At 38.5% G+C, this 24,214-nt stretch overlaps 1 protein-coding gene across 2 annotated transcripts; it reads right to left on the bottom strand.

Annotated features, from left to right (window-relative positions):
• Positions 1-143: 143 nt before the first annotated feature.
• mapk11 (mitogen-activated protein kinase 11) lies at positions 144-12,824 on the bottom strand. 2 transcript variants are annotated; one of them, XM_027006816.3, is made up of 12 exons: positions 12,545-12,824; positions 9,797-9,926; positions 8,947-9,005; positions 8,534-8,645; positions 8,338-8,370; positions 7,879-7,926; positions 7,653-7,767; positions 4,653-4,724; positions 3,417-3,496; positions 2,749-2,827; positions 2,383-2,556; positions 144-2,163 (listed from the first exon to the last, which is right to left on the bottom strand). In XM_027006816.3, exons 1-12 carry the CDS (start codon positions 12,655-12,657, stop codon positions 2,090-2,092), a joined length of 1,089 nt encoding a protein of 362 aa, XP_026862617.1. In that variant the 5' UTR covers positions 12,658-12,824; the 3' UTR covers positions 144-2,089. The 2 variants fall into 2 exon arrangements, with proteins under 2 accessions (XP_026862617.1, XP_026862618.1); XM_027006817.3 differs by having other exon boundaries at positions 145-2,163; positions 8,338-8,367.
• Between the last annotated feature and the right edge of the window lie 11,390 nt (positions 12,825-24,214).

The raw sequence follows: 24,214 nt of genomic DNA, 5'->3' as shown, positions 1-24,214 counted from the left end.
AAGCGTCAAATAAACCTGGTGTATATGATCTTTTAGAGATACCATACCCAACCTCTATTTAAAACCGTGAATATTAAAAAAATGAATTCGTGTAGCCTACGTGTTTTGGAGATACATTCATTTTGGAGATACATTCAAAATCCCTCCCCACCTACCATATTTATGTATTTACTTGTTAAAACTAAATTTCATATATCTAAATCTCATGCATTGCACCACGTATAACTACTGTGGGGATTATTATTATGATCTGCAGTCACTGGGCACTGGGCGAATAAAATTATTTTTTATAATATTGAAAATAATATAAGTAATAAAATGACAAATATTCGTATATAAATCAGTGAATCATAATACCAGCAAAGAAAAATCCATTAATATTTTCTGAAATACAAAACATACCCCACCAACATCAAAGATTCAGTGTAGATCAGATATCTTTCGAGGCAAAACATTCTTCATATTTGGTAAAATATATAAACACCACCCATAAAGAGAAACAACTACAGTGATTAAAAAGACATGGAAACTATGTTGAAACATCCTTAAGAAAGCAAATATTTCAGTCAGTTTTATGCTATTTGGGTCAAGCGAGGACTGAGCTCTTTGGATGTTTTTAATAACATGTTAGACAGGGCCTAGTAGATTAACTGATCTTGCTGCATTAATATATAGTTAAACCATTTCTGTATATGCAGGCATCCTGATCCATCCATTTGGTACATGAAGCATTACAAAAAATGGAATCCCATTCTGCATCATATGGGTTTTCACTGCACACCTTTGAATTCTGAAGTGGACATTTAGGCTGTGGAGAAACAGATTTTCAAACAACATACAGCATTTGAACACAAAGGTTTTTTTGTCTGGTCATTCATAATTGAACACTTGAGGTATTTAAGATTTCGATAATGCACCCACTATGGTGAATAAAAGATGGATTATATTGAATATTGAGCTAATATACTTTAGACATGCTGTATTTATATATTAAGTCTTAAAAATGTAAATGCAGAAGATTGACAAAAGAATGGAAACACAAAGTAATACAGACATACCAGTAATTATTTGGGCTTTGTCTTTTGTGTTTTAAGGAATCCTGTTATACATGTTTTGAAATATTTCTAACAAGAAAACAGTTTCTAATAAGAAACCACTCCAAGTATAATTGCTGGAAGACAAAAATAATATACTGTATTTTTTTCCCCAGTGAAAGCTCCATCACACATCAGCTTTGTTGATATAATACAATTTGGTTATGGCATGTGAGGTTTCTGTTTTTTAATTCTAGTGTTTATATAGGGACAGCATGTATTGCTATTTGTGGGCTACAGCAGTCAGCCACTGTTTGTCCTTCCTGAGACTATTTTAACTATGATTGGGACATTTCACTGAAACACTGCTTCTTCTAAGACATTACCCCTTTTTGCTCTTTTTGCAACTTGGGCCATACCCATACACAGGGCACTCATTCATCCTCTTTCAATTTGCATGTTATGTCATAGATATTTTTATACTTTCATTGAAATAATTTACTTTGATCTTGTTTATCTTGTGTTTCCAGTGTTTTGTTTACCTACTGCCATTTCTACCCTGCAAATGTGTTTCAGATTCCAAGATTCCTTCTTGCATGCCACATTTAGTTTGGTTTGACTAACACCTGTATCCCAATTACAACTTATTTCTATCTGGCTTGAAATAAAAATACTATGAGAAGAAACCACATCATGCTCCCTGTAATGTTAATGCAATGGCTGTGCATGTATGTGTTTATAATGTGCCCTAAAATCTAGACACATGCTATTTTCCAGCATCCATGAAAACAAGCAGGCAGACACACACACACACACACACATACACGCACACACACACACACACACACATACACACACACACACACACACACACACACACACACACACATGCGCACAATTTTAAAAAAAAGGCATCATGCCTAGGGAATGGGAATTCATTGTCACTTCTGTAATCATCCCCCAAAATGCTTAGAGTTCTGGTTGACAGACATAAGAATATTAGTCCTTCCTGGATAGTTGGTTATACTCTGTCTTGCAGGCCTTAATAGTTCTTTTTACTGTTCAGCAGGGAGACTGTCTGTTTTGTTGACAGGTGTTTTGAAACTGTTCACTTCTTCAAACACCAGCTCTGTGAAAAAATTGAAGGAATAGTTAATTTATGCACAGAATAATGAAAAAGACTTTATATACCTTAGAATACTGACATTATTTTGTGTACCTTCAAACAGTGATCCAAACAAGACAAAGCTACTGAAACCATTTAAGTTACATCATATGATATTATAAAGCATCATCTGTTTATGTGATCAACTTTAAACCACTCAGTCCCTGTCTTGCTTTCTCTGACCCTTCCATTCTTCCAAGGTGCGGTCCTTGCTCTCTGGGGTCTGGTCATAGGGTGATGCCTCAGGTTCATCATCAGGATCGTGGTACTGGGAGAAGTATGGGTGTGACAAGGCCTCGCTGGCAGAGATCCGCCTGTCACAGTCCAACACCAACATTCTCTTCAACAAATCCACCGCTAACAGAGAGAGAGTGAGACAAGAGAACAGAAGAGAACTTTAAGAGAGCACTTAAGTTAAAATTAGGTATGAGATTACAGTAAATAGATATTGATCACATCAGAAATGTCAGACTGCTGTTATGGCCTGTTGGGAATGCCTTCAAAGGCAAAGATTAAAGTGCTGTGTGTAATGTATCCATTCAGTCTCACCCAGTGGATTGGCTCCTCTAAATATCTTCCCCAGATCCTGCTGGGGCATGTATGGAAGGGACTGAATGTATTTCTGGGCCTAGACAAAAACAGTTAACAATTAGCTCAGGTTCAGCTGTCATGTGGAGGTGTCACACTCCCATACTCAGTTCCTCCTGCTCTTATCATCACAGTCCATATTGATCACAGGCCCCACCCTATTAGTCTTTCATCTGTCTCTTGATTCACTCCCCCTTCAAATAGTCTACACTTTGTCTTAGTCCTTGCAAAGTCTCTCATCCCCATTCACAAATTCCATGACTTAGATTGTCATTTGGAACCTTTTCAAGTTTTTAACCTATTTCTGCCCTATTCAAGTAGTGATCTGGCTTCCTTCTACATTTTGTTTACCGATTGTCTGAACCAGGACTGTTTACTCATTCCTAACTTTGCATTGCACTTATATAAATCATCTGCTATTATATATTATTGCTCAAAAATGAGCAATGAACATTTTGCTGGAACATTTCAGTAAATAATGTCACTAAAGCAACTCCTAGCCCATAACTTTACCAATCATAACATTTTATACATGTTAGAACTGATGAATTCTTATGAATTAGCAATTATGAGATTATTAAACAATCATTCTTGCATAAATGATACTCTCTACAAAAAGTCATTCTCACATGCTCTGATGAAATCTTCTTGAGCAGATCAGGAGTTGGAGTGCCAACTACTTCCATGATTCTCTTAAGCTGATCTATATCTGAAGAGGCAGTGTAAAAGATCGCCATCATAGAAATATGAATTCGTATCTAGCATCATGTCATTGAAATAGAATCTGCCTTGACATTATGGAGAATCAGGAACATGTGTCAAATACATTCTCCCTGTTTTTATACTATGTAAAATGTGCCATAAAGACTAACATTTTCAACACTACATAGGACTGAATTCACAAGATAAATGCCATATTCCATTTAAAGGGACATTTTTAATATCTATACACATACATGGTGATGGCTAGGTAACTCAGATATATCAATTGCTTGAATAATTTGTTAAAACTCATTAAGATAGATCCCCCACTTCCAATGAACTCCATTCAATTTCAACATCCATTCCACAAACACTGTACATGCACACCTTGGCTGTTACAGACAAAAATGTTCCTTGTAATGACTTTGTCAACATTCTTCAATCATTTATTTATGAAGAGGCTAAAGTGTCTAGTTGTTTTAACTGTTTTTGCATGGTTGAATCATATGAATGCCAGAATCATTCATCTGCCAGAATGGTAACTGGAAGTCTGTACCAAGCTTAATAGAGTCAGCGAAATTGGACAAAACCAAAAGTTAAACAAAAGACAGTCTACCCTGTAGTCCACTGCATCAAAGTGGTTACTGCAGACCCTTAACTATTTTTTTCCAATTAGCTTGATATCAGTATCATCACCATATTCAGGTATTGCCATAATTTGTATAAGGCTGTTTGTTAAGGGAAATATGTGGAAGTTAACATTGATTTGTGCTCTCAGCCCACAACAAACTGCATGTACTGACATAAAAATGGTCTGAGGTAACTAGAAATCATCCAGCATAACCATTTAGGCTCAATTGTGAACTTCCCTTTTAACTGTCTCATATTTTTCATTAGCCAAAGACTCAACATTTCAGGTACCAATCCTAAACCTCATTATCTATAAATTAATAAATATGGAGTATACTTCTTGGTTTACTTCAATATGTCAACAAACTTTGTTATATTTGAAAATCACTTTCTATTATATAGTCATGTTACGTACTGCAATAGGATTCTGAAATATAATTTAAACCACTCTAATGAACTTTTTGTCTTCCCTGAGAAAGCAGCTTACCCAAAGATGGTGCCTAGGTGCAGCTCTAGTACTGGCTAAAGGATACAGTCATTACCTGGAAACAAAACCTTGCCTTTGAGAAGCTCTCCCATTATGCACCCAACAGACCAGATATCCACTAAAAACAAAAACATAAAAAAAAAAAATTCACCTTGATTTTAATCCAGGCCATATGAGTAAATTGTAATCGGTAATCAAACATTTTTAAAACACTACAATTTTAAGATTTCAGTAAACCCTAATTACTTAACATTATTTTTAAATGTTTGAGTATCTACCTATCACTTATCACTTGCCACATTTTTTCTTTTCTTTTTTTGTTAAGATAACCCTTCAGATGAAAACTAGTTTTATAAGGCAATTGTCCTGCTCCACGCTCATATAAATCCCACAGTGTCATCAACTACAGGACACAGTCTTAGAGACTTCAAGCTAAATTCTGCCTCCAAATTCGATGCTGATGACAAAATAAAGCCCAATAAAGTCAGTTTTATATAGCAGCCTGTATGGCATTGGTTTGTTGAATGCTAAAGTGTTTGTGATTTAGTCCTGGTTAGCATCCACACTGACATATTTATCACTGAACCTAAAGCCGTACACAAAAATTACGGTTAGACCCTGACTGAACAGATTATATGGCATATATTTTTCAACAATATAAAAATGCCAACAGAACACTTCTCTGGACTCAATACACTTATGAGAATTGTAATCTAGGGTGGTATTTCTAGCATTTTTCAAAAAGAAGCAAAGTACTACAAAACGCATCAATAGAGCGAAAAACCAGCATTTTCCGCATTTCTCCAGTGTACTAGATAGCTGGTTCTAATAAAACCTTGCCACAATTTCTGTATTAGTACCTTTTGTTAGAGCAACTGAGAACACTGCCTTGCACACCATATAAGTGGATGAAGAGCCCTTGAACAGGTCAGTCTAGGTCCTCTATAAAACGAATTCTGGTGCAGTTCATTTGAGGTATGAACACACTACGGACCAAAGGCACCAAATGTACCAAACACAGGACATGATGTCACAAGATGCGACCCTAAACACTGCATGAGAGAACTAGTAGTAGTAGCAATAAGGGAGTGCCTTAATTTAATATTTAGTCCAACTAGCTTATCTGTATTATACAGTGGCCATGAAGACCCATCGCAATGCAAATGGAAAAACACACTGCAATTACACAAAGCAAATTAATCCAAATGAAACCACATGTTACATTTCTAAAACATGGTGTAAAAAAAACATGCAACTTCAGAAACGCTGAAAATCCAGCCACCACAAAATGGAAGTGTTTCTGGTGGACACGCAGAGGGGATAGACTCCTATGAGACCAGTGGTAAATAAGTAGCTGATGAAAAATTATACTTGTGATTATCACTGTTTTATCAATGTTGGTTAGGCTGATACAGAATGAACAACTGACCTATTCATGCTCTGTATTCCAGCATATTTACTGTTGCTAGGTTGTACAGAACAGAGCCTTAAAGAACACTGATAAAATCCCATTCAACACAACTAAGTTTCTGTGTTAATACCTGTTAAAATAGCTATCTACATTCAGAGTGTGTTACTAATTTACAGCAAAGGTTACATTTTCGTTCAAATTTGATGGTTTAGCTGGTGTGCTACAATGACCAGATTGGTTAGCTGGTCTGCTAGAATGGCCAGCTGGTTATCTGAAGTGTGATAATTTTACATGCATATAAAATATGGTTTGAAATCAATAACACTCTAAATGTAGCTATATAGACAGAAACTGAGTTGTATTAGACAGTATCTCATTAGGTTGAACTGGATTGTGAAATAGTAACACTGAATGTAGCCAGCTAGCTACATCTTTTCTGGCAGGGTGAGGTTTAGATATGGATTATATGGGATTTTGTCTTATCTGTTCTTTACAAACTTGCCACAAAATACACAAGAATGCGAACCACGAATAGGCCAATTGTTCATTGTGTACCAAATGCCAATGACAAAACCGTGGTAATCACAAATATAACTAAATTTTTACTAGTTGTTCGGTTGTCCATCCCTTCTTCATGTCTCCTAGAAACAACAATTCCCTAGTTTTGTGACTGGATTTGCAGTGTTTTTGTTCTTTTTTGCCAGTTCTTTTTACCAGTTTTCAACTGGTAGAAATACCACCCTATACACAAGCGCCATGTGTTTAGCTCAGGTTTGGTTGGTGTTATGTAGTTATTGTTACAAATTATACATCATAAAGTTTTTCATTCTGGATGTGAAGTATCCATATGACTTTTGTTTTATGTCTTTAGGTTTTATGGTCACTATGTCAGTATAGATGCTAAGCAAACCAATAAATGCAATAATGTACCATTTTTCTGCTTTGGTCTGGGCCAAGAGAAAGGAACTACAATTTACATTTATCTGACGCTTTTTATCCAAAACAAATTACAATTATGACTGAGTACAGCTTGAGCAATTGAGGGTTAAGGGTCTTGCTCAGGGGCCCAACATTGCCAACTTGGCAGTGGTGGGGTTTGAACCAGAAACCTTCCAATAACAAGTCAAGTATCTTAACCACTAAGCAAATTGACATTTCCGGTTTAGCATACGTAGAATAAAGACAGAGTTCAAGTGAATTTTGACATTCAACAAACCAACACCTGACAGGCTGTTAAATAAATTTCACTGTAGACATGAATGGATCGGGTTGCATTTTGTCATCAGCGTTGAATCTGAATGCAGTAGAATTTAGCTTGAAGTCTCTGGGACTGCCATATGTGTTGGAATCTGTCTCAAAAGGGCACCATCGGCATGAATGTACCAATGCCAAAGGGTTCTGGCCAAGCATCAACATATGGCGTGTTGGCAATGAGAATGCATTGAAATTTAATATGGGTTGAGAAAGGGTTGAACCGTAGAGAAACACAGAATTTAGTGCTTCTCTAAACCTGATCTTAAGATGCAGACATAAAAAGATTTTAAAACGTAAAAATATGTTTGTAATTTGATACATCAGATACTAGTAAAAGTGTAAGTATATAAATAATGACTCCTTTGGTAAGTGCATTCTCACCTGTTTGATTGTAGTGCATCCAGTTGAGCATAATTTCTGGTGCTCTGTACCAACGCGTTGCTACATACCCTGTCATCTCGTCATCTGTCTGTCTAGCCAATCCAAAGTCCAGAATCTGATGACACAATCCAGTGACTGATTACATAATCAATAGTAGTAGTAGGACATACAAGATCTAATATTTATCTTTGTTATTTAGCATTACCAACTATAATAAATGCATTACCCTGAGCTCACAGTCTTCATTCACAGCTACATTGCTTGGCTTTAGATCCTATAAAACAGAGATGATATATATTACATGACAGGACAGTCATATGTAGAAAGATGCACTCAGGGTAATGGAGATATGATACATAAAGAAGTAAACATGGTTTTCAGTTTTCTACCTAGTTTTCTACTTCCTCCGTTGTACATCACACTGGAAGCTTCTCCTATTACAAAACTTGCTCTAGCACGTTACTACTACAGGACTATTTGTCAAATAGCTAAAAGAGAAATATTGATACCACTGTTATATGTAATGACAATAGCTTTATCAGTGATTAATTAATGACAAATTCTTGTGCAGTTACTGAATGTGTTACCTGTTTTACACAAACACATGGTACATTTGTATCTACATGATTCATCAGATCAGCTTTGAGCGAGAAGAGAAAAACAGAGGAAAAGCAGAGAAACTTACTCTGTGTATCAGTCCAGCAGAATGAATGTACTGCTTCGGATGAAGAGAAGAGAGGAATGGGAACATGGGGAAGAAGGGTGACAAAGACAAGATACCAAAAAGGTTAGAAATGTATTTCAAAGATGTCTGAGCATAATACAATTTTTTAAGCGTTTTTCCTGAGAAAGGCTCAATAAACTTTCATTTCTTGAAAAACCTTAAGGCCTCGGAGCAGCTGATAAATGAGAAACTGCACATGTTCATCTGAAAGGCGCTGAAACTTGACTATGTTGTTGAGATCTGCTCCCATCAGATTAGTGACAAGGTAGCTACAAAAAAAGGTCAGGAAGAGAAGAATTTACACTCCTGAGCCAGGTGACACACCTCATAGTCCAGTAACCAATAATTTGTAAATAAGCATTGGTCAAAAATGTCTTTTTGTAGCTTAGATTTGATCCCAGTGTTAAAGCATTGAAATACCTTTAACATACCAGATACAGATACTAATTCTAAGACAGCTATTCTTTAATATTCTTTAGCAAACAGTCCTACTACAAGAAATGGCTTGCATAAATTTTATGTAATATAACACAACCAAAATTGTGGCTAAAATTGTAGGTAGATACCTACACCTCATTGAATTCTTCAAGAGATGCCGCAGGTGAAAAAACATCTAGCAACCCAATAACCTAAGAAAACACACACACACACAAACACAAATGATGAACATATGATACAAATGCAAATACAAATAATAACACAAATAATTACACAAGTATTGACATCAAAATATTGACTTTTGGATGACGATTAAAGGGTGTCTAATATTTCAAGCATATGTAATAACCAAATAGAGCTTTTCTTAGATTAATTATAAAGTTATTCAGTTCTCTGGCAGAACTCTGTATGCTTGGAATACTGCCATGCCATGAAGATAAAACCTAATGATAACAATTGCACATCCATTCTTCATAAATGCTGTACACATCTGTATACTATATTAGTACGTTTGACATATCAGGGTCACATACAGGAATGTATGGAACTACAGTAGTCTTAAATACAGTCATCTTAAGCTGTGCCATTTGAACCTGATGGAGTTTTATGTGTAGAATGGAATCCAGGTTGCTATGATTGTTTTAATACACTACCCTACAGTCACTGCTAACATATTTCCCTAGCAGACTCTCACCAAAATGAGTAAAAACAGTTGACTCAGTGTGGCTTTTTAAAATAATTTTTTATATGTTTTTTATCATTATTTTTAGAAATGTCAGTTGGAATTGGATGGCCAATAAAAATTGGTACAATTCTTTGAATTACTGTTTCTTTATTGACAAATGTACTCCAGTAACATATAAAGCACTGCTAGTGAAAAATAAACACAAACAGCCTTGAAAACTGCAGTTGTAACTGTAAGTCAGTACTATGCACATCTGAGTAACTCACAGTGGGAGTGTGGAGTATGGCTTCAACTTACATTCTCATGTTTCATGTGCTTGAGCAGTCTCAGTTCCCTATAAGAGCGCCTACTATGGATGAGAGACTGGAATGGACGAGAGAGTTTCTTAACTGCAACCTTCTGACGGAGCAGCACATCATATGCTGAGCTAAAGAGAAGAGAACAGAAGAGCAGTCATGTTAGAGACAGCACATAGAGACATTACAGTGCATAGACATGAGAAATTCTAACATGAATTTAGCAGTTAGCATGAAAAAGCATGAAAGCATCAATAAGAAAAATAAAAGGACAGAGTGACACCACTTAGCTTGACCAAAACCATGAGCGCTCACTAAGCTTTTTTTTTTTTTTTTTACTTTGAACAGTAAAACAAGGCCAAGCTAAGCAATTCAGCTCAACTTTAACACAAGCAATTACTGACTAACTCTTGACAAAAGGCAGGTCTTGGTTGTGTGCATATTCGTAAACACAGAAATAAGAGCCAACTGCCATAACTGGACTTAGGCAGGTATTGGTTGTGTGCATATTTATAAACACAGAAATAAAAGCCAACTGCCATAACTGGACTTAGGCAGGTCTTGGTTGTGTGCATATTTATAAACACAGAAATAAGAGCCAAGAGCCATAACTGAACTTCTCACCATTGTTGTAAGAGTGTTGTCTAGTGACAAATAATGTAACATTATTATGTTGTATACAGCATCTGCCATTTTGCTGGAAACCTACAATCCTGTAAAATATCACATCGATTATAAAATACTTCTAAGACCTACAAAGCACTGAATGGTCTTGCCCCACAGTACCTAGTGCATTATGACCCACCATGTCTGCTTAGATCAAAAGGTGCAGGTTCTTTACTTTTACCAAGAATAAGAAAATCTACCGCAGGGAGCAGAGCTGCAGGGGGACAGAAACATGTCACAATTTTGTCTCACTAGCCAGCACTAGCACTAAGCCATCTCTAAAATCTCTACAGATTTTAGTTCCAACCATGCCTGACTCTAATCCTGGAATAATACTTAACTGGAATATTAATTAACTGAATCAGTTGTTATTAATGTTATAAATGTTATTAATGTTAGAACTAAACTCCACAGGGTGGGACTTCTCACAGATCATCCTGACTCTAGGCCACAGGAGGCTCTAAAAAAGATTTTTTTGGAAGCCCTCTTTAATGCTTCCATAATAACCATAATATATATCTGGTAATGAATATATAAATATATAGTTAAAATATAAGTAAATATATAGTCTAAATATATAGCTAAAAACTGGTAGTATTAATAACAGGTATAGATTGAAATACATTTAAGACTAGAACATTGATTTTTTAAAAAGCCTACATAAATGTACAAATAAAAAAGCTAAAGATTTGCTATAAAAATAAACATTTTACATTAAAGCAAAAGGCATATGATTAGATCCAAAACAGAATTTTTTAACATATATTTTTTTAAGACTGGTTAAGACTAGCCAGATATTCAGAAGCTATATCACTTGACAGCTCATCATGGCAACAAATGGCAAAGATGTGAGGTGTCTAATGGTATAATTATGACACATATAAGATAATGCCTAGTTTTGTAGAAAGACCATGTGCACGCATTGTTACAGTGGCAACCTGAACACTGCTGCAACCACCTAGCTCACTGTCCCTTTCTGTCTCAACACTCCATGACTCTTCTGTGATAACTTACACATGTTGCACCTCTTTAGGATAAATAGATAGATCGCTTTATTGAACCCAGAGAGAAAGTCAAGAAATTACCACTCTATATACTTTAAGTCATCTAGATTATGATCATATGTGTTGCGGCATGCAGTTTCCCTTTCATTAAATGTGTGCTCTTGAATATTTTGTGACATGTGTAGTCCGATTTTTTGAAGATGTTTTGTTATGGTTATGTTACCCATGTGGAAAATCACATTAAAAGCACCCTTTGGTACAAACGCAAATTGGCAGCATGGTAAAAGTTCATTTAGTTGTTTAGGCAACTTTCCTGAAAGACAATGGGCAATGATTGGGAGCACTGGTTCAATTTAACCCAGCAGATTCTGTGGTCTATATCCTGGGCTAGAATACCTTGTTTGTAAAAAGTTATTCCAAAGAGCCCAACATCTTTCATGTGCAGTCCTACACAACTGACAGACTCAGGCTGTATTTGGATGGAAGGGTGTGATCATGCTCTTTTTAAATGTTTTTTCTGTCATTTCTTTGGTTGTTTCCATAGACCTGTGAGTCCAGTTGCAAGTGGATGTAAAAAGGAGCTCACATCAAGGCTGAAAACCCATGGCCCAATGTACAGTATTTGATTACTGGGGCTTAAATGAAAGATCTGGATGGATAAAAACAGGTTGGGATGTTTTAGCAGGCCTGACCCAGTGTAATTATCAATCCAGGGAACCGTTTTTCGTTATCCACTTTACCTATGGATTATCCCCTCAGACCACAGAACCGACACCGAACGAACATGGTCCAGTCTGCTTCTTAAAGGAATCTGATGTGCATTACATTTGATCATGAAGAAGTCGAACCCTGACACGAAAGCTATAGAGCTGGCTGTTAAACCCCATCTCGGTGAAAAGATATCAATGCACCTCGGTGCATTACCGCTTGTTGGACAATTGCTATCAGCAATAGGCTTACAATGGGCATAGCCTATAGCGTTTGGGCTAATCGCTAATAGTTTTATTTGTTTTAGGAGTGATCGTATTGTGTTGAAGAGAGCCACATAGCTGCCTCATCTATCTTTAATCTGAACTCACCATACTGAGCCATACGCCCCGGAGCCAACCGGTGTGAGATTCTGGTAGCGTTCGGGCACCTCCCATACAGTCTTGCTGAGCTCTTGGCGATAGAATCCCGGTCTGGCAGACATTATCTCCACTAAATAATCCCAGACTAAACTACCGTATCCAGTGGTAATATTCGCCTTTAAACTAGGAGGATACTCCGGAGAATTAGCCTAGGGTTTCTCTTCTCGCAATTTAGAAGAATAGGAAGCACCGTTTTACCATCTGTCTGTGGGTATGCGCGCGCACGTGAGACAGACGATGTGGTGGGTGTTTGCAATTTCGGGCTGCATTTGCTCAGATAACCATTTCTTAGAAAGTGAAAAATGCTGTGTTATAAAAATGGAACAAGCAGTTATATAAACACTATCTACTTTTAACGTTGATAGTGCATGTATCTCAGTTAGAAGCGACATGTCAAATGGCTGATCAATTAATTAAATTGAGAAAGCGGTTAAATTTTACTAGGTACTATTTAAAGTTAAAGGAAAAGATCAAGACGATATTTAGCATTTTTGAATTTTGAAATATGTCTTTTAATAATGTGTGATAATCTTAGTTGCAATATTATAAACAGATAATGACAAACCGATAGAATTTAATTATAACTGAATAGTTTAGACGAGAAGTAAATGAAGGAGTGAAATATAGCTGTTGTGGAAAAAAAAAAGAAAAAGATTTCACATTATGACATACACTCCAAGAAATCACCAGTGGTTTTATACCCTCATTCCTCATTCTCGGACCCTCATTCCTCACTTTAAGCCTTTAATATTAGTTTGTGTAGTTACTGAATAAATCACAGGATTTGCTGAATAATATAGTATACCATTTATACATTTGAAGCATTTAGCAGATGCTCTTGTTCACTGAAAAAAAAGTGCTTTGCTGTTTCCATGGAAAAATCATTATGCATACCATAAACTTAGAACCCTGACGAAGATAATACAAACCAGAAAATAAATACAAATAACAAATACAATTTTATAAATAGGTGTGTAAATTATACGTGCATAATTATTGATTAATCGAGAGCGTTAATGTTATTAGGGGTCATTAAAGAGGTGGGTCTAAAGAGCTGGGTGTTCAGTCTACACATATAACTAAATCTCTAATAATTAAATAATAAGTGTACAAAAATTGAAAAATCTAAATATTTAAATGGAATATTCATCTTAAAAAAGGTGCTCAGTGGATTATATTATCCAATCTATCTATAATAAAGTGGTATCATCTATCTAATATGCATTAACTAAACAGATTATTGGCCCATAAGAATATTTTTAAACAGCATAACAATCAAATGTGTTAAACAGGCTAAAATTTAAAACAAACTTAAGTTTCAAACTTAAACCATAATTCAATTGAATGATGCTTAAAAGAATATACACAATGTAAGATTGAGATGTATTGGTTTTAGATTCAGCATTCAAATATTTAGTGTTCTATTTAGTGATATATCTTTGATTGAAATCCATTCTGAAGCTTGGCTCCATTAGGTCATTTTAAAGCCAGAGGAACTTCTGTAAAGGACATTAATTTATGTGCCCTTTAGTACAGATTTCCCACACTAAGTCTATGTTTGACCATCAGAGGAGGCAGCAACTCCTAGTGGCTAATCCTGTAAACACAATGAAGAGTGGTTATGCTTGATTAACATTGTACATCAAAAAGCTATTACTATCTTTATATAAAAAAATTTGATAAATGTATTAAAATATCAGAAACTTAAAACAAATAAATAGAACTCCCAAATTAATATGCATTATTTTAAAATTATCTGACAATTGGAAAAAAAATATTTTCTGGTGCAAACCAATGCAAACAATCACATATTTTCATGGTTATGCAAAAGAAAATGGTATCTCCTATTAAAATCCATTCAAAAGTAGCACAAAGCAACTTACTATGGCCATTCTAATATGTCAAGGCAATTCAAGTGTTATATTTCAATTGTTTTTACAAGTTATTTTATATTTCTAATAATTGAAGGGAATAATGCGAGGAGGAGCACAGTGCAAAAATATTCAAAACATTTGCTTAATGAGATTACATGGTGACTAGACTGAGTTCTTAAAGAAGGCTAGGTTGGATTTTTTATTTGCAGCAAAATGCACTGTTTTGTCAATTAGTAGCAGTCTTTCTCCAACTCTAAGAATGTGGTTAAATATGTTAGTTGTAACATAAGTCAACTATAGATTGACATGCTTTTTGGAGAACAACTAGGACATCTCCAGATATATTATTTCTGATTGAAACGTATTTACAGGGACAAGGTTTAGAGGCAGAATGCAGATGTAGGAGGTTCTTTAATAAACGAGGGAAACTAAACAAGGGACGCAAATAAAACAGAGACACATGGAAAACACTAAGGCAAATGAACACACGAAGTAAGCGAACAAATAAAACAAAGACGGCAATAACTCCACACATGACCAAACTTACCAAAAATAACTGACAACATGGGAAACCAAACACAGGGCTTAAATAACCAAGACAATTAAAGACTAACCAGACACAGGTGAACATAAGAACAGCGAAAACCAAAACAAATAAGGAGTGGAATTGAGGAACAGACGAGGGGCGGAGAAAACGAAACTAAGAAACCGGAACAAGGAAGTAAAGGAAAACAGACATGACAGGGAACAGGGATGAAAACAGGGATGCCAGGAGGTTAGCCAATCGTGACAAAACCCCCCCACTAAAGCATGCAACACTGGGGCCCTCAAAAAAGAACACAGAACTAGGACAAGACACCTACAAACGGAACGGGCAAGACACGGAGCAGGAACAGGACCCAGACAAGACACAATAACAGACAGAAACAGGAGACTCTATAGGAGCAAACAAGGGACCAGATACAAAACCTGGGGAACAGGATAAGGACCAGGAACAGATGTAGGAACATAGGCAGGCGGTCAGGCAAGACAGGTACCACAGTACCACATAGAGCAGAGACAGGACCAAAAGGGGGAGCTAGGGACAATGAGGCAGGACCGAAAACAGAACCAGGGGACACTGAGGAAGCCAATCTGGACACAGGAACTCGAGCAACAGAAACAGGACCTGGTTGAGGATCAGAAACAGATGAAAGGACACATGGAGTAAACAAAGAAGTAGGAACAGGACCAGGGGCAGGACTACAAACACGGATTGTGGCAAGACCAGGGGCATGCACAGGACTCAGGGCTAAACCCTGGACAGGCAGAAGAGTTGTGACAGAGTAAGGGACCGAAGCAAGTTGGGGAAAAGGAGTGGGCCTGGAGACATGATTGGAACAGGAGGCAGGCACAGAGACAAGAGAGGAGAGGAGAGGAGAAACATTGGGATTGGCACAGCTGTGGGAACAGGGACAGGAACAGAAGCAAAGACAGAGGTAAGTATTTTCAGCACAACAGAGACAGGCACAGGCACAAAACACACCACAGGTGTGGGTACGGGTACTGGAACAGGTAATGGAACACTGATGCCACAAGGCAGAGTAACAGATCTCACTATGGTAACAAAAACAGGCATGGATGTATGGACAGGAACATGGACAAAACCAGGAACAGGAGCAGGCAAAACAGGAAATGAGGAAACAGAAGTAGACACAGGGGCAGTAATGGGGCCTGTAGGAGCAGCCTCAGGGGGCAGAGGAGTTACAGGAATTGCACAAGGTGTAGACATAGAAGCTACATGGGTCTAAGAAGTTGACTGAGAGGCCCACAAGTACCTACCTGACTCCTCTAACCTGTTCAGTTTCATCAATAAAACTTCTTGCAATTGGATCCTCTCACTCGTGTGTGTGTGTGTGTGTGTGTGTGTGTGTGTGTGTGTGTGTGTGTGTGTGGTGTGTGTGTGTGCAATCGTAACAGTCTGTCTGTATCTGGAAGACCCACAGGATCTTAGCATGGTCATTTTCCACCACCTTTGGGGTATATCCAACTTAGACCTTGGAACTTCCAGCCTATACTCACCACAGATATTTCTGTACACTGCCAGACACTTGGCTATGGTATTATATGTACACCCTTGCCTGCTAGCATCTTGCAACTCACTGTTATGTGCTTGATTTTCTCAGGGGCATCTTTTCACAGCCTGCATATCTGGAGTCCTGCCTGGTGTGGTAGATTCCAGCCTCTACTGATCTCCCATTTAGTGCTTCCATGATTACTGCCTTTGTGCTCTTTCAATCCAGCCTTTTCCAGACATTGGTAAGATTGGTAAGATATCAATCACTTCCACTACCTGTTTGTGGTACATCCCTTGCAGGGGTTTTTCCTTCCATGATGGTCCCTGTTCCTCCTTATTTCCATCCTCCTTGGGATTCTGCAGTCTGAGGTATTCACTAAGCACTTTGTCACTTGAGGCCATTTTCTTGGTGTATTCCTGGATCTTGTTTGTTTCATCCTGAATAGTGGCTCACTAGTCCTCGCCCCCCCCCCCCCTCCTTCTGCTTAATGTACAGAGTGCTGGATTTAGGATAAAACCCTCCATGCATTGTGAGGAGTTTGCTTGTGTTGATGTCAGTGGTTTCTATGTCCTCCTTAGGCAAGCTTATTTTGCCAGCAGGGTACCTGATGACTGGTAGGGCATAGGTATTGATAGCTCGCATCTTATTTTTCCCATTCAGCTGACTTCACAGGACTTGCATCACTCTTTGTAGGTATTTGGCTGTAGCTGCTTTCCTTCATGTTTCCAATTTGCATGAGGGGTTCCAAGGTACTTGTAGCTGTCCTCAACATCTGTTATATTACTCTCTGGTAGTGTAATCCTCTCTTTTCTAGCCACCTTCCCTCTCCTTATATCCATACCACCACACTTTTCCAGTCCAAATGACATTTCAATATCACTGTATATTAGTGAGTTGATGTCTCATTCACATGTCGTCCATGTACAGCAGGTGGTTGAGGCCTATGCAGAACAGCAGCAGGGATAGAGCATCTCCTTGTTAAATCCTGCTCTTGATGGCGACTCATGCTATTGGCTTGAAGTTGGTCTCTAGGGTTGTCTTCCACAGCCCCATTGAGTTCTTGATGAAGGCTCTTAGAGTCCTGTTGATGTTATACAGCCTCAAGCATTGCAGGATCCAGGCTTTCTTGTAATCACTCCAGAATGTGCTCAGGTTGGTCTGTCTGGTCTTGTAGTTTTATCCAACAACAGTTGGTGCTTGGCTCCTCTGGTGTTCTTCCAGTGCCCTTCTGGGCCCCACTCATGCATTGAGCCATCCTATCTTAGCTGCAACGATGCCTGTCAAGAGCTTCCATGTTTCACAGAAGCAGGTTATCAGCCAGTAGTTAGATGGAATTGCCCCTTTCTGGGGGTCCTTCATGATCAGAACTGTCTTCAGTTAACCATTCAGGGTGGGTTCCATCCATTAGCTGCTGGTTTATTTGTGCTGCCTGGTGCTCATGGAGAGCAGTTAGCTTTTTCAGCCAATAGGCATGGACCATGTCAGTGGTCCAGTTCTTCATGCTTGAGACCCTTTCTTGGATGTCTGCTAGTGTGATGTTACTGGATCCTGTTCAGGGAGATTGCTGTGGTCAGCTCTCAGGTTCTCCAACCACTGGGCATTGTTGTTGTGTGATGCATTCTTCTCCCATATGCCTTTCCAGTATTGTTCACTCTTCAGCTTTGATGGATCTGTTCTTATGCCACTTTGGATGGCTCATGTTTATTCTCCTAGCATCTACTTCTTGTGTGTATCTCTTCAGGCGGGCAGCCCGAGCTGTTAATCTTTTCTTGGCAGACTCCAAGGCCTCAGGTATGGACAACTTGTATTTCTAAGGTAACTAATGGTGCCTTTCTGCATTTCTTATAGCTGGCTGATTTCTCTTTGTGTGGCCTTTTCTTCTTCTTCTTACATTATTTACATTTTTATAGCGCCTTTCTCAGACTCAGGGGCACTTTACAGACAGATATAAACACTCACACACAGATGACCTTGATCTACATCCTCCTTCTCCATGGAGGATACTGCTCCTTGATTATGGTGTTAATCTTATAGCCAAGCATCTCAAGTATCACTGTTGCTGTGGCATATATCAGCTTGCTAGTTTCAGTGAGATATATTGTATCCCAGGTGTTACTTTAAGCCACAAGTGAAAATAGGTTAATATCCCTTTAATAATATGACAAAATCACAAGAGGTGATAAGTTATTCACAAAATTAGCATAGCATCGCCCTTCATCACGTTGAGAAACAGTGGAGAAAACCGCTATGAAAGAAAGATTAAAACTAGATTTTATTAGAATAAACTTGTTAATATATTGATACTTTGACATAGTTTCAACATACAATGGCATGATCCACAAACACAAGTGAAAAAAGAACATAAAAAGTGGAGAGCTGCATTTAATTCCACTACTTAACGCTGATGGGAAATAAGCAAAATGTGCTAGAACTCAAGGGAGTTCCAGCTCTGAGGATGTGCAGATGTGGAAGGCCCTGTGAGAGAACTCAAATCAAATCAAAATGTATTTATATCGTGCTTTTTACATAAGATGTTATCACAAAGCAGCTTTACAAATGTCCAAGTCCAAGCCCCCAGTGAGCAAGCCAAAGACAACAGTGCCAAGGAAAAACTCCCTAGAGCATGAGGAAGAAACCTTGAGAGGAACTCAAAGACTGAAAGGAGGTCCCATCCTACTCTGGTTGACAACGGTCACCAAAAAAGCAACAATTTTAAGAGAAAATAAGAAAATAAAAATAATACAAAGAAAAAAAAGGAATGTCTAGTCCAGGACTCTAGAAGTTCTAGTCTTTTCCTGATGGTGTGTCCACCATCCTGCATGAGAACAAAACCCATCCTGCATGAGAGCGTCCATCAAGGGCAAGGGAGAAGTAGTTGACTGTGGTGGAGGTGTGGTGGGTTACAGCTGGGGACATCAGGAGAGTAGCCATGGCAGCTGAGACAGGTTGAGGCTCAGTAACATCATGACATCAGGGGTAGGTGTACCTCGGCAGAAAGAGAAACTAGATTATTAGGCATGTCCAGGTACAAGGGTGTGTAAATTATGGAACTATAATGTGTAATGATGGACTCCAGCAGATCTAGCTATGGCAGCACAGCTAAAAGGATAGAGCAAGAAGTAAACATAGGCATGAGGGCACCTTGGAACTCCAACACTCTGTCAAGTAAACGAGTGACAAAAAAGAAGTGAAGGAACAGCATCATAACATCCCAGTTTACCATAACTCTCAATGCCCATGGACCCCCAGATCTACACCTTTACCTAAAATGGGAAGTAGTTAATAAAATGCCTAACTGTACAGATAGGTTTTCAGCCTAGTCTCATATATTGAGACTGTGTCTGAGTCTTGAACATTTACAGGAAGGTTATTCCATAGTGTGCTATTTATAGGAAAAGGCTCTGTCTCCTGTGATAGATTTTCTTATTCTTGGTACTAGTAAAGAGCCTGCACCCTTTGATCTAAGCAGACATGGTGGATCATAATGCACTAAGAGTTCTTTAAGGTAAGTGTTTTGTAGGTTATTAGAAGTATTTTATAATCAATATGAAGTTTTACTGGGAGCCAATGTAAAGTAGCTAAGATAGGAGTGATTTGATCAAATTTTCTAGTTCTAGTAAGAACTCTGGCTGCTGCATTTTGAACTAGCTGGAGCTTGTTTAGACACTTAATAGTACAGCCAGACAGTAAAGCATTACAGTAGTCCAATCTTGAAATAATAAATGCATGGACTAGCTTTTCTGCATCTTATGAGGAGAGCATGTTCCTAATCTTTGAATTGTTCCCAAGGTGAAGAAAGGCGGCCCTAGAAATATTTACACAAGCTTCATACAAGAGACTGGAATCCAAAATAACTCCAAGACCTTTAACTGTTAGAGAAGATGTGATTGGGAGTAATTAGAGAGTGAGGACCTAGCTGTCTCTGGGCCTAACAAAAGCACCTCTGTTTTGTCAGGATTAAGGCTGATGTCCTTTATGCAATCGTCAATAATACTAAGATGATATATGTCTGCTGGTTTGGCTGAGACATATAGCTGAATATCATCAGCAGTGGAAACTAGCACAGTGTTTAAGTATAACGTCATTCAATATCATTGAGTGTGCAGCAGTATACTGATTCCAATATTGCTACCCACAGACAGCAGTCTACTAGCAAAATGGCATGGGACATTTGAGGTCCTTAGGAAGATGGGCCACATGATGTACAAACTACATTTACCAGACTGGCAAAAAAAGACCAGGTCTTCCAATTCAATCTGCTCAGACTGTAGTGAGACAGGCCAGAGTCGGTATCCGAGTAGCTGTGGGCTTGGGCAGTGTATGAAAAGGAGGAGCTGGACAAGCAATATTTCCTGACAAACTCTGTGCCACATTTGTCTGCAGACACTGAAAAGAAGTATGGGGAACTAAGATTCTGTGTAGACTTTTCAAAACTTAATGCCATCTCAGCTTTTGACCTCTACCTTATGCCCAGAATGGATGAGCTAGTTGAACAACTAGGTAAGGCTAAGTATCTGAGCACACTGGACATGTGTAAAGGTTGCTGGCAGATACCTTTGTCAGATGAAGCCAAAGAACTGACTGCTTTTAGAGCACCAAGTGGATTATACCACTTCACTACCATGCCATTCGGCTTACACAGATCCATTGGTACGTTCCAGAGGATGATGGCCCGAATATGTATATATACATGTGATGTGCACTTACAATAATGTACTGAATTTTACCTAGGCAGGAACTTCGGCATATAATGCTTGAACCAAATCAACCTTAATCAGTCCACTTGGGCAAGTCTTTTGATGAGCTTTGTTATTTCAATAATATCAAGTAATTGAGTTACCTGAATACTGTCACTACACAGACTAATTTTAAATATTGTTCGCTGTACGTACACTTTGCTTATATAAGACAAAGTATGCACTGGCTTGTAGTATGTAATGCTATTTTTGGCCCATCGCCTGAACCCCAGGGACACTGGATAAGGCACTGCTGATGGGATTTACTTGTGTGGAGAAAAATTAGAAGAAAAAAGGAATTTAAAAAAATCAGCTGAGGCGTTTGTCCTGTTTGCTTCCTGCCGTGGGGCCTCCTCACATTACCACACATGGTGGCAGTGGTGGGATGGTGGCAGGGCCATCGGGAGCATACACCTTTGTTAATTAATTGCAAACTACTAATAATAGAGGGCTCAACATTGAAAATGTATTAAACAGCTACTAAATAATTATCAGATTGTAATTAAATACAAAACTCTGATTTTGTCAGAGTGTCAGGTTGGACTGACAAACATACCCCATTTTATGTGCAATTCCAGATTGCGTTGAGTGCTGATTAAATGAATAGTCTGGTGTAAAACAGCTCAAATAAGTGAACAAGGTACATACAACTGGTCATAATATATTCTAATACAATGCTCTAGACTTGCTGAAACATGTTTTTTTTTTCTTGACTTAACAATTAATCTTCTGTCAACTAAAGAGAAAATCAGAATTCTGTGACTAGTTATTGATTTCTTTAGTTAACCATGTGTTCATATATGTACAGTTGTGGTCAAAAGTTGAGACTAGCACAAATTTTTGTTTTCACAAAGTTTGCTGCTAGTTGTTTTGGTGGCAATTTGCATTAACTCTAGATTGTAAAGAGTGATCAGATGAATTGCAATTCATTGCAAAGTCATTCTTTGCCATGAAAATGAACTTAATCTGAAAAATTACTGCATTCCAGCCAGCCACAAAATGGCCTGCTAACATCATTTCAGTGATCTTCTAATTAGCTGAGAAGAAAGTGTTAATGAGGACAAAGCAGCTGATATCACTCTGTCATACTGATTAAAAGAGCAGACTGGTTGCTTTAAAAGGGTGGTGGTGATTAAAGCTTTCTTCTGTTAACCATGGTTACCTCAAAGGAAACATGTGCAGTCATCATTACATGAAAAAGGGCTTCACAGGCAAGGATATTGCTGCTTATAAGATACCACCTAAATCAACCATTTATCAAGTCATCAAGAACTTCAAGGAGAGAGGTTCAATTGCAGTGAAGGAAATTCACTCATTCTCCTTGGAGACTTCAACCTTCCATCAGACAAGCTGCATTCCTCCTGCATCCTTCCACTGTTGACAACATTTGAATTCACCCTCAACCACTCTCCTCTGACTCACAAAGTGGGCGATGTTCTAGACCTCATCTTTACCTGTACTGCCACAACATTGGACATCGCAGTCACCCCCCTCCACCTCTCGGACCATCACTTTCTATCCTCTCTCCCCCTTCCTACTCCTTCTAGTCCTCTCCAATGTGTTCCTCCTTGTTCTGTCGCAATCTGCACTCCATAACTCCCTCTTCCCTTACTTCTATTATTTTGTCCACCCTTCCTCACCCTGACTGACTTCTCTCTCTTTGGATACAGTTACAAATATTTCATTTCTACACTCTCATCAATGAATCTTCTGTGCCCTCTCTCCTCTAGACCTGCAAAGTCCTTGTCACCTGCCCCCTGGCTAACAGAAACACTTCTCTGCCACAGGAGAGAACTAAGGACGGCAGAGAGGCGGTGGAGGAAATCTCACCTAGATTCAGAGCTCAGCTCATACTAGTCTCTCCTTTCCAAGTTCTCACTGGAAGTAACATCTGCAAAGTCATCCTACTACAGAGAAAAATTTTAATCAGCATATGATCCACACAAGATCTTCACTATTTTTTTTTCTCTCCTTAATCCTCCTCCTTCCTCATCTCTTACTCCTGAGGATTATCACCTTTGAGTAAAAGGTTGCAGCAATCCACCAGTTATTTTCCTCTGTTCCCACTCTTCCAACCATTGTGCATTCCACAACATCGAACTGACTTTTTTTTTTTTTTGTCCCCTCTCCTCAGACGAAATTCTTCAACTCCTGACTTCCAGCAATCTGACTACATGTCCGCTGGATCCAATTCTTTCCACTCTGTTCGAGACAATCTCAAGAGATCTGCTTCCTTTCATCTGTCCTCATTAACAACTTTATCTTCTGGATACGTGCCAACTGCATTTAAAACCACCAGGGTGGTACCAATCCTCAAGAAAACCGCACTTGACGACTCTGTTACCAACTACAGACCAGAATCACTCCTCTTTTCCTCACCCAGAACCAACTGCACGAGCCCAATCAGTCTGGCTACAAACTGGCACATTCTACAGAAATGGCCCTCATGGGAGTGACGAAGAAACTTCATGCTGCTAAAGCTGCCAAACTGCCACTTGTTTTGATTCTTTTAGACCTTTCGGTAGCCTTTGGCACAGTGAACCACAACATTCTTCTCTCTGTTCTCTCCAGGCTTGGTGTGACTGGCTCTGCATGGTGATGGTTTCAGTTCTGTCTGAAGGGACAGTCCTGTCAGGTGACATGGAGAGGATCCATATCTAAACCGTGTAGACTCTCCACTGGTGTTCCACAGGGCTCTGTATTGGGCCCCCTTCTCTTTTTGTATACTCACTCATTCTCTTGGTGATTGTAATATCATCTCATGGTTTCTCCTACCACTGTTATGCCAATGACACTCAATTATTTATTTCTTTTCCACCCTCTGACACAGGTCTTCAGGCGTATCAGCATGCTTGGATGACAACCCTCCACTTGAAGCTCAACCCTAGGAAAACCAAGCTTCTGTACATCCCAGGTACTCCCAACCCTTACCATGACCTCACAGTTTCCTTC

Source organism: Electrophorus electricus, chromosome 4 (genome assembly GCF_041902795.1).
Source record: "Electrophorus electricus isolate QZ-2024a chromosome 4, ASM4190279v1, whole genome shotgun sequence".
In the NCBI taxonomy this organism is placed as follows: Eukaryota; Metazoa; Chordata; class Actinopteri; order Gymnotiformes; family Gymnotidae; genus Electrophorus; species Electrophorus electricus.
This window is presented reverse-complemented; position numbering and strand designations above follow the sequence as displayed.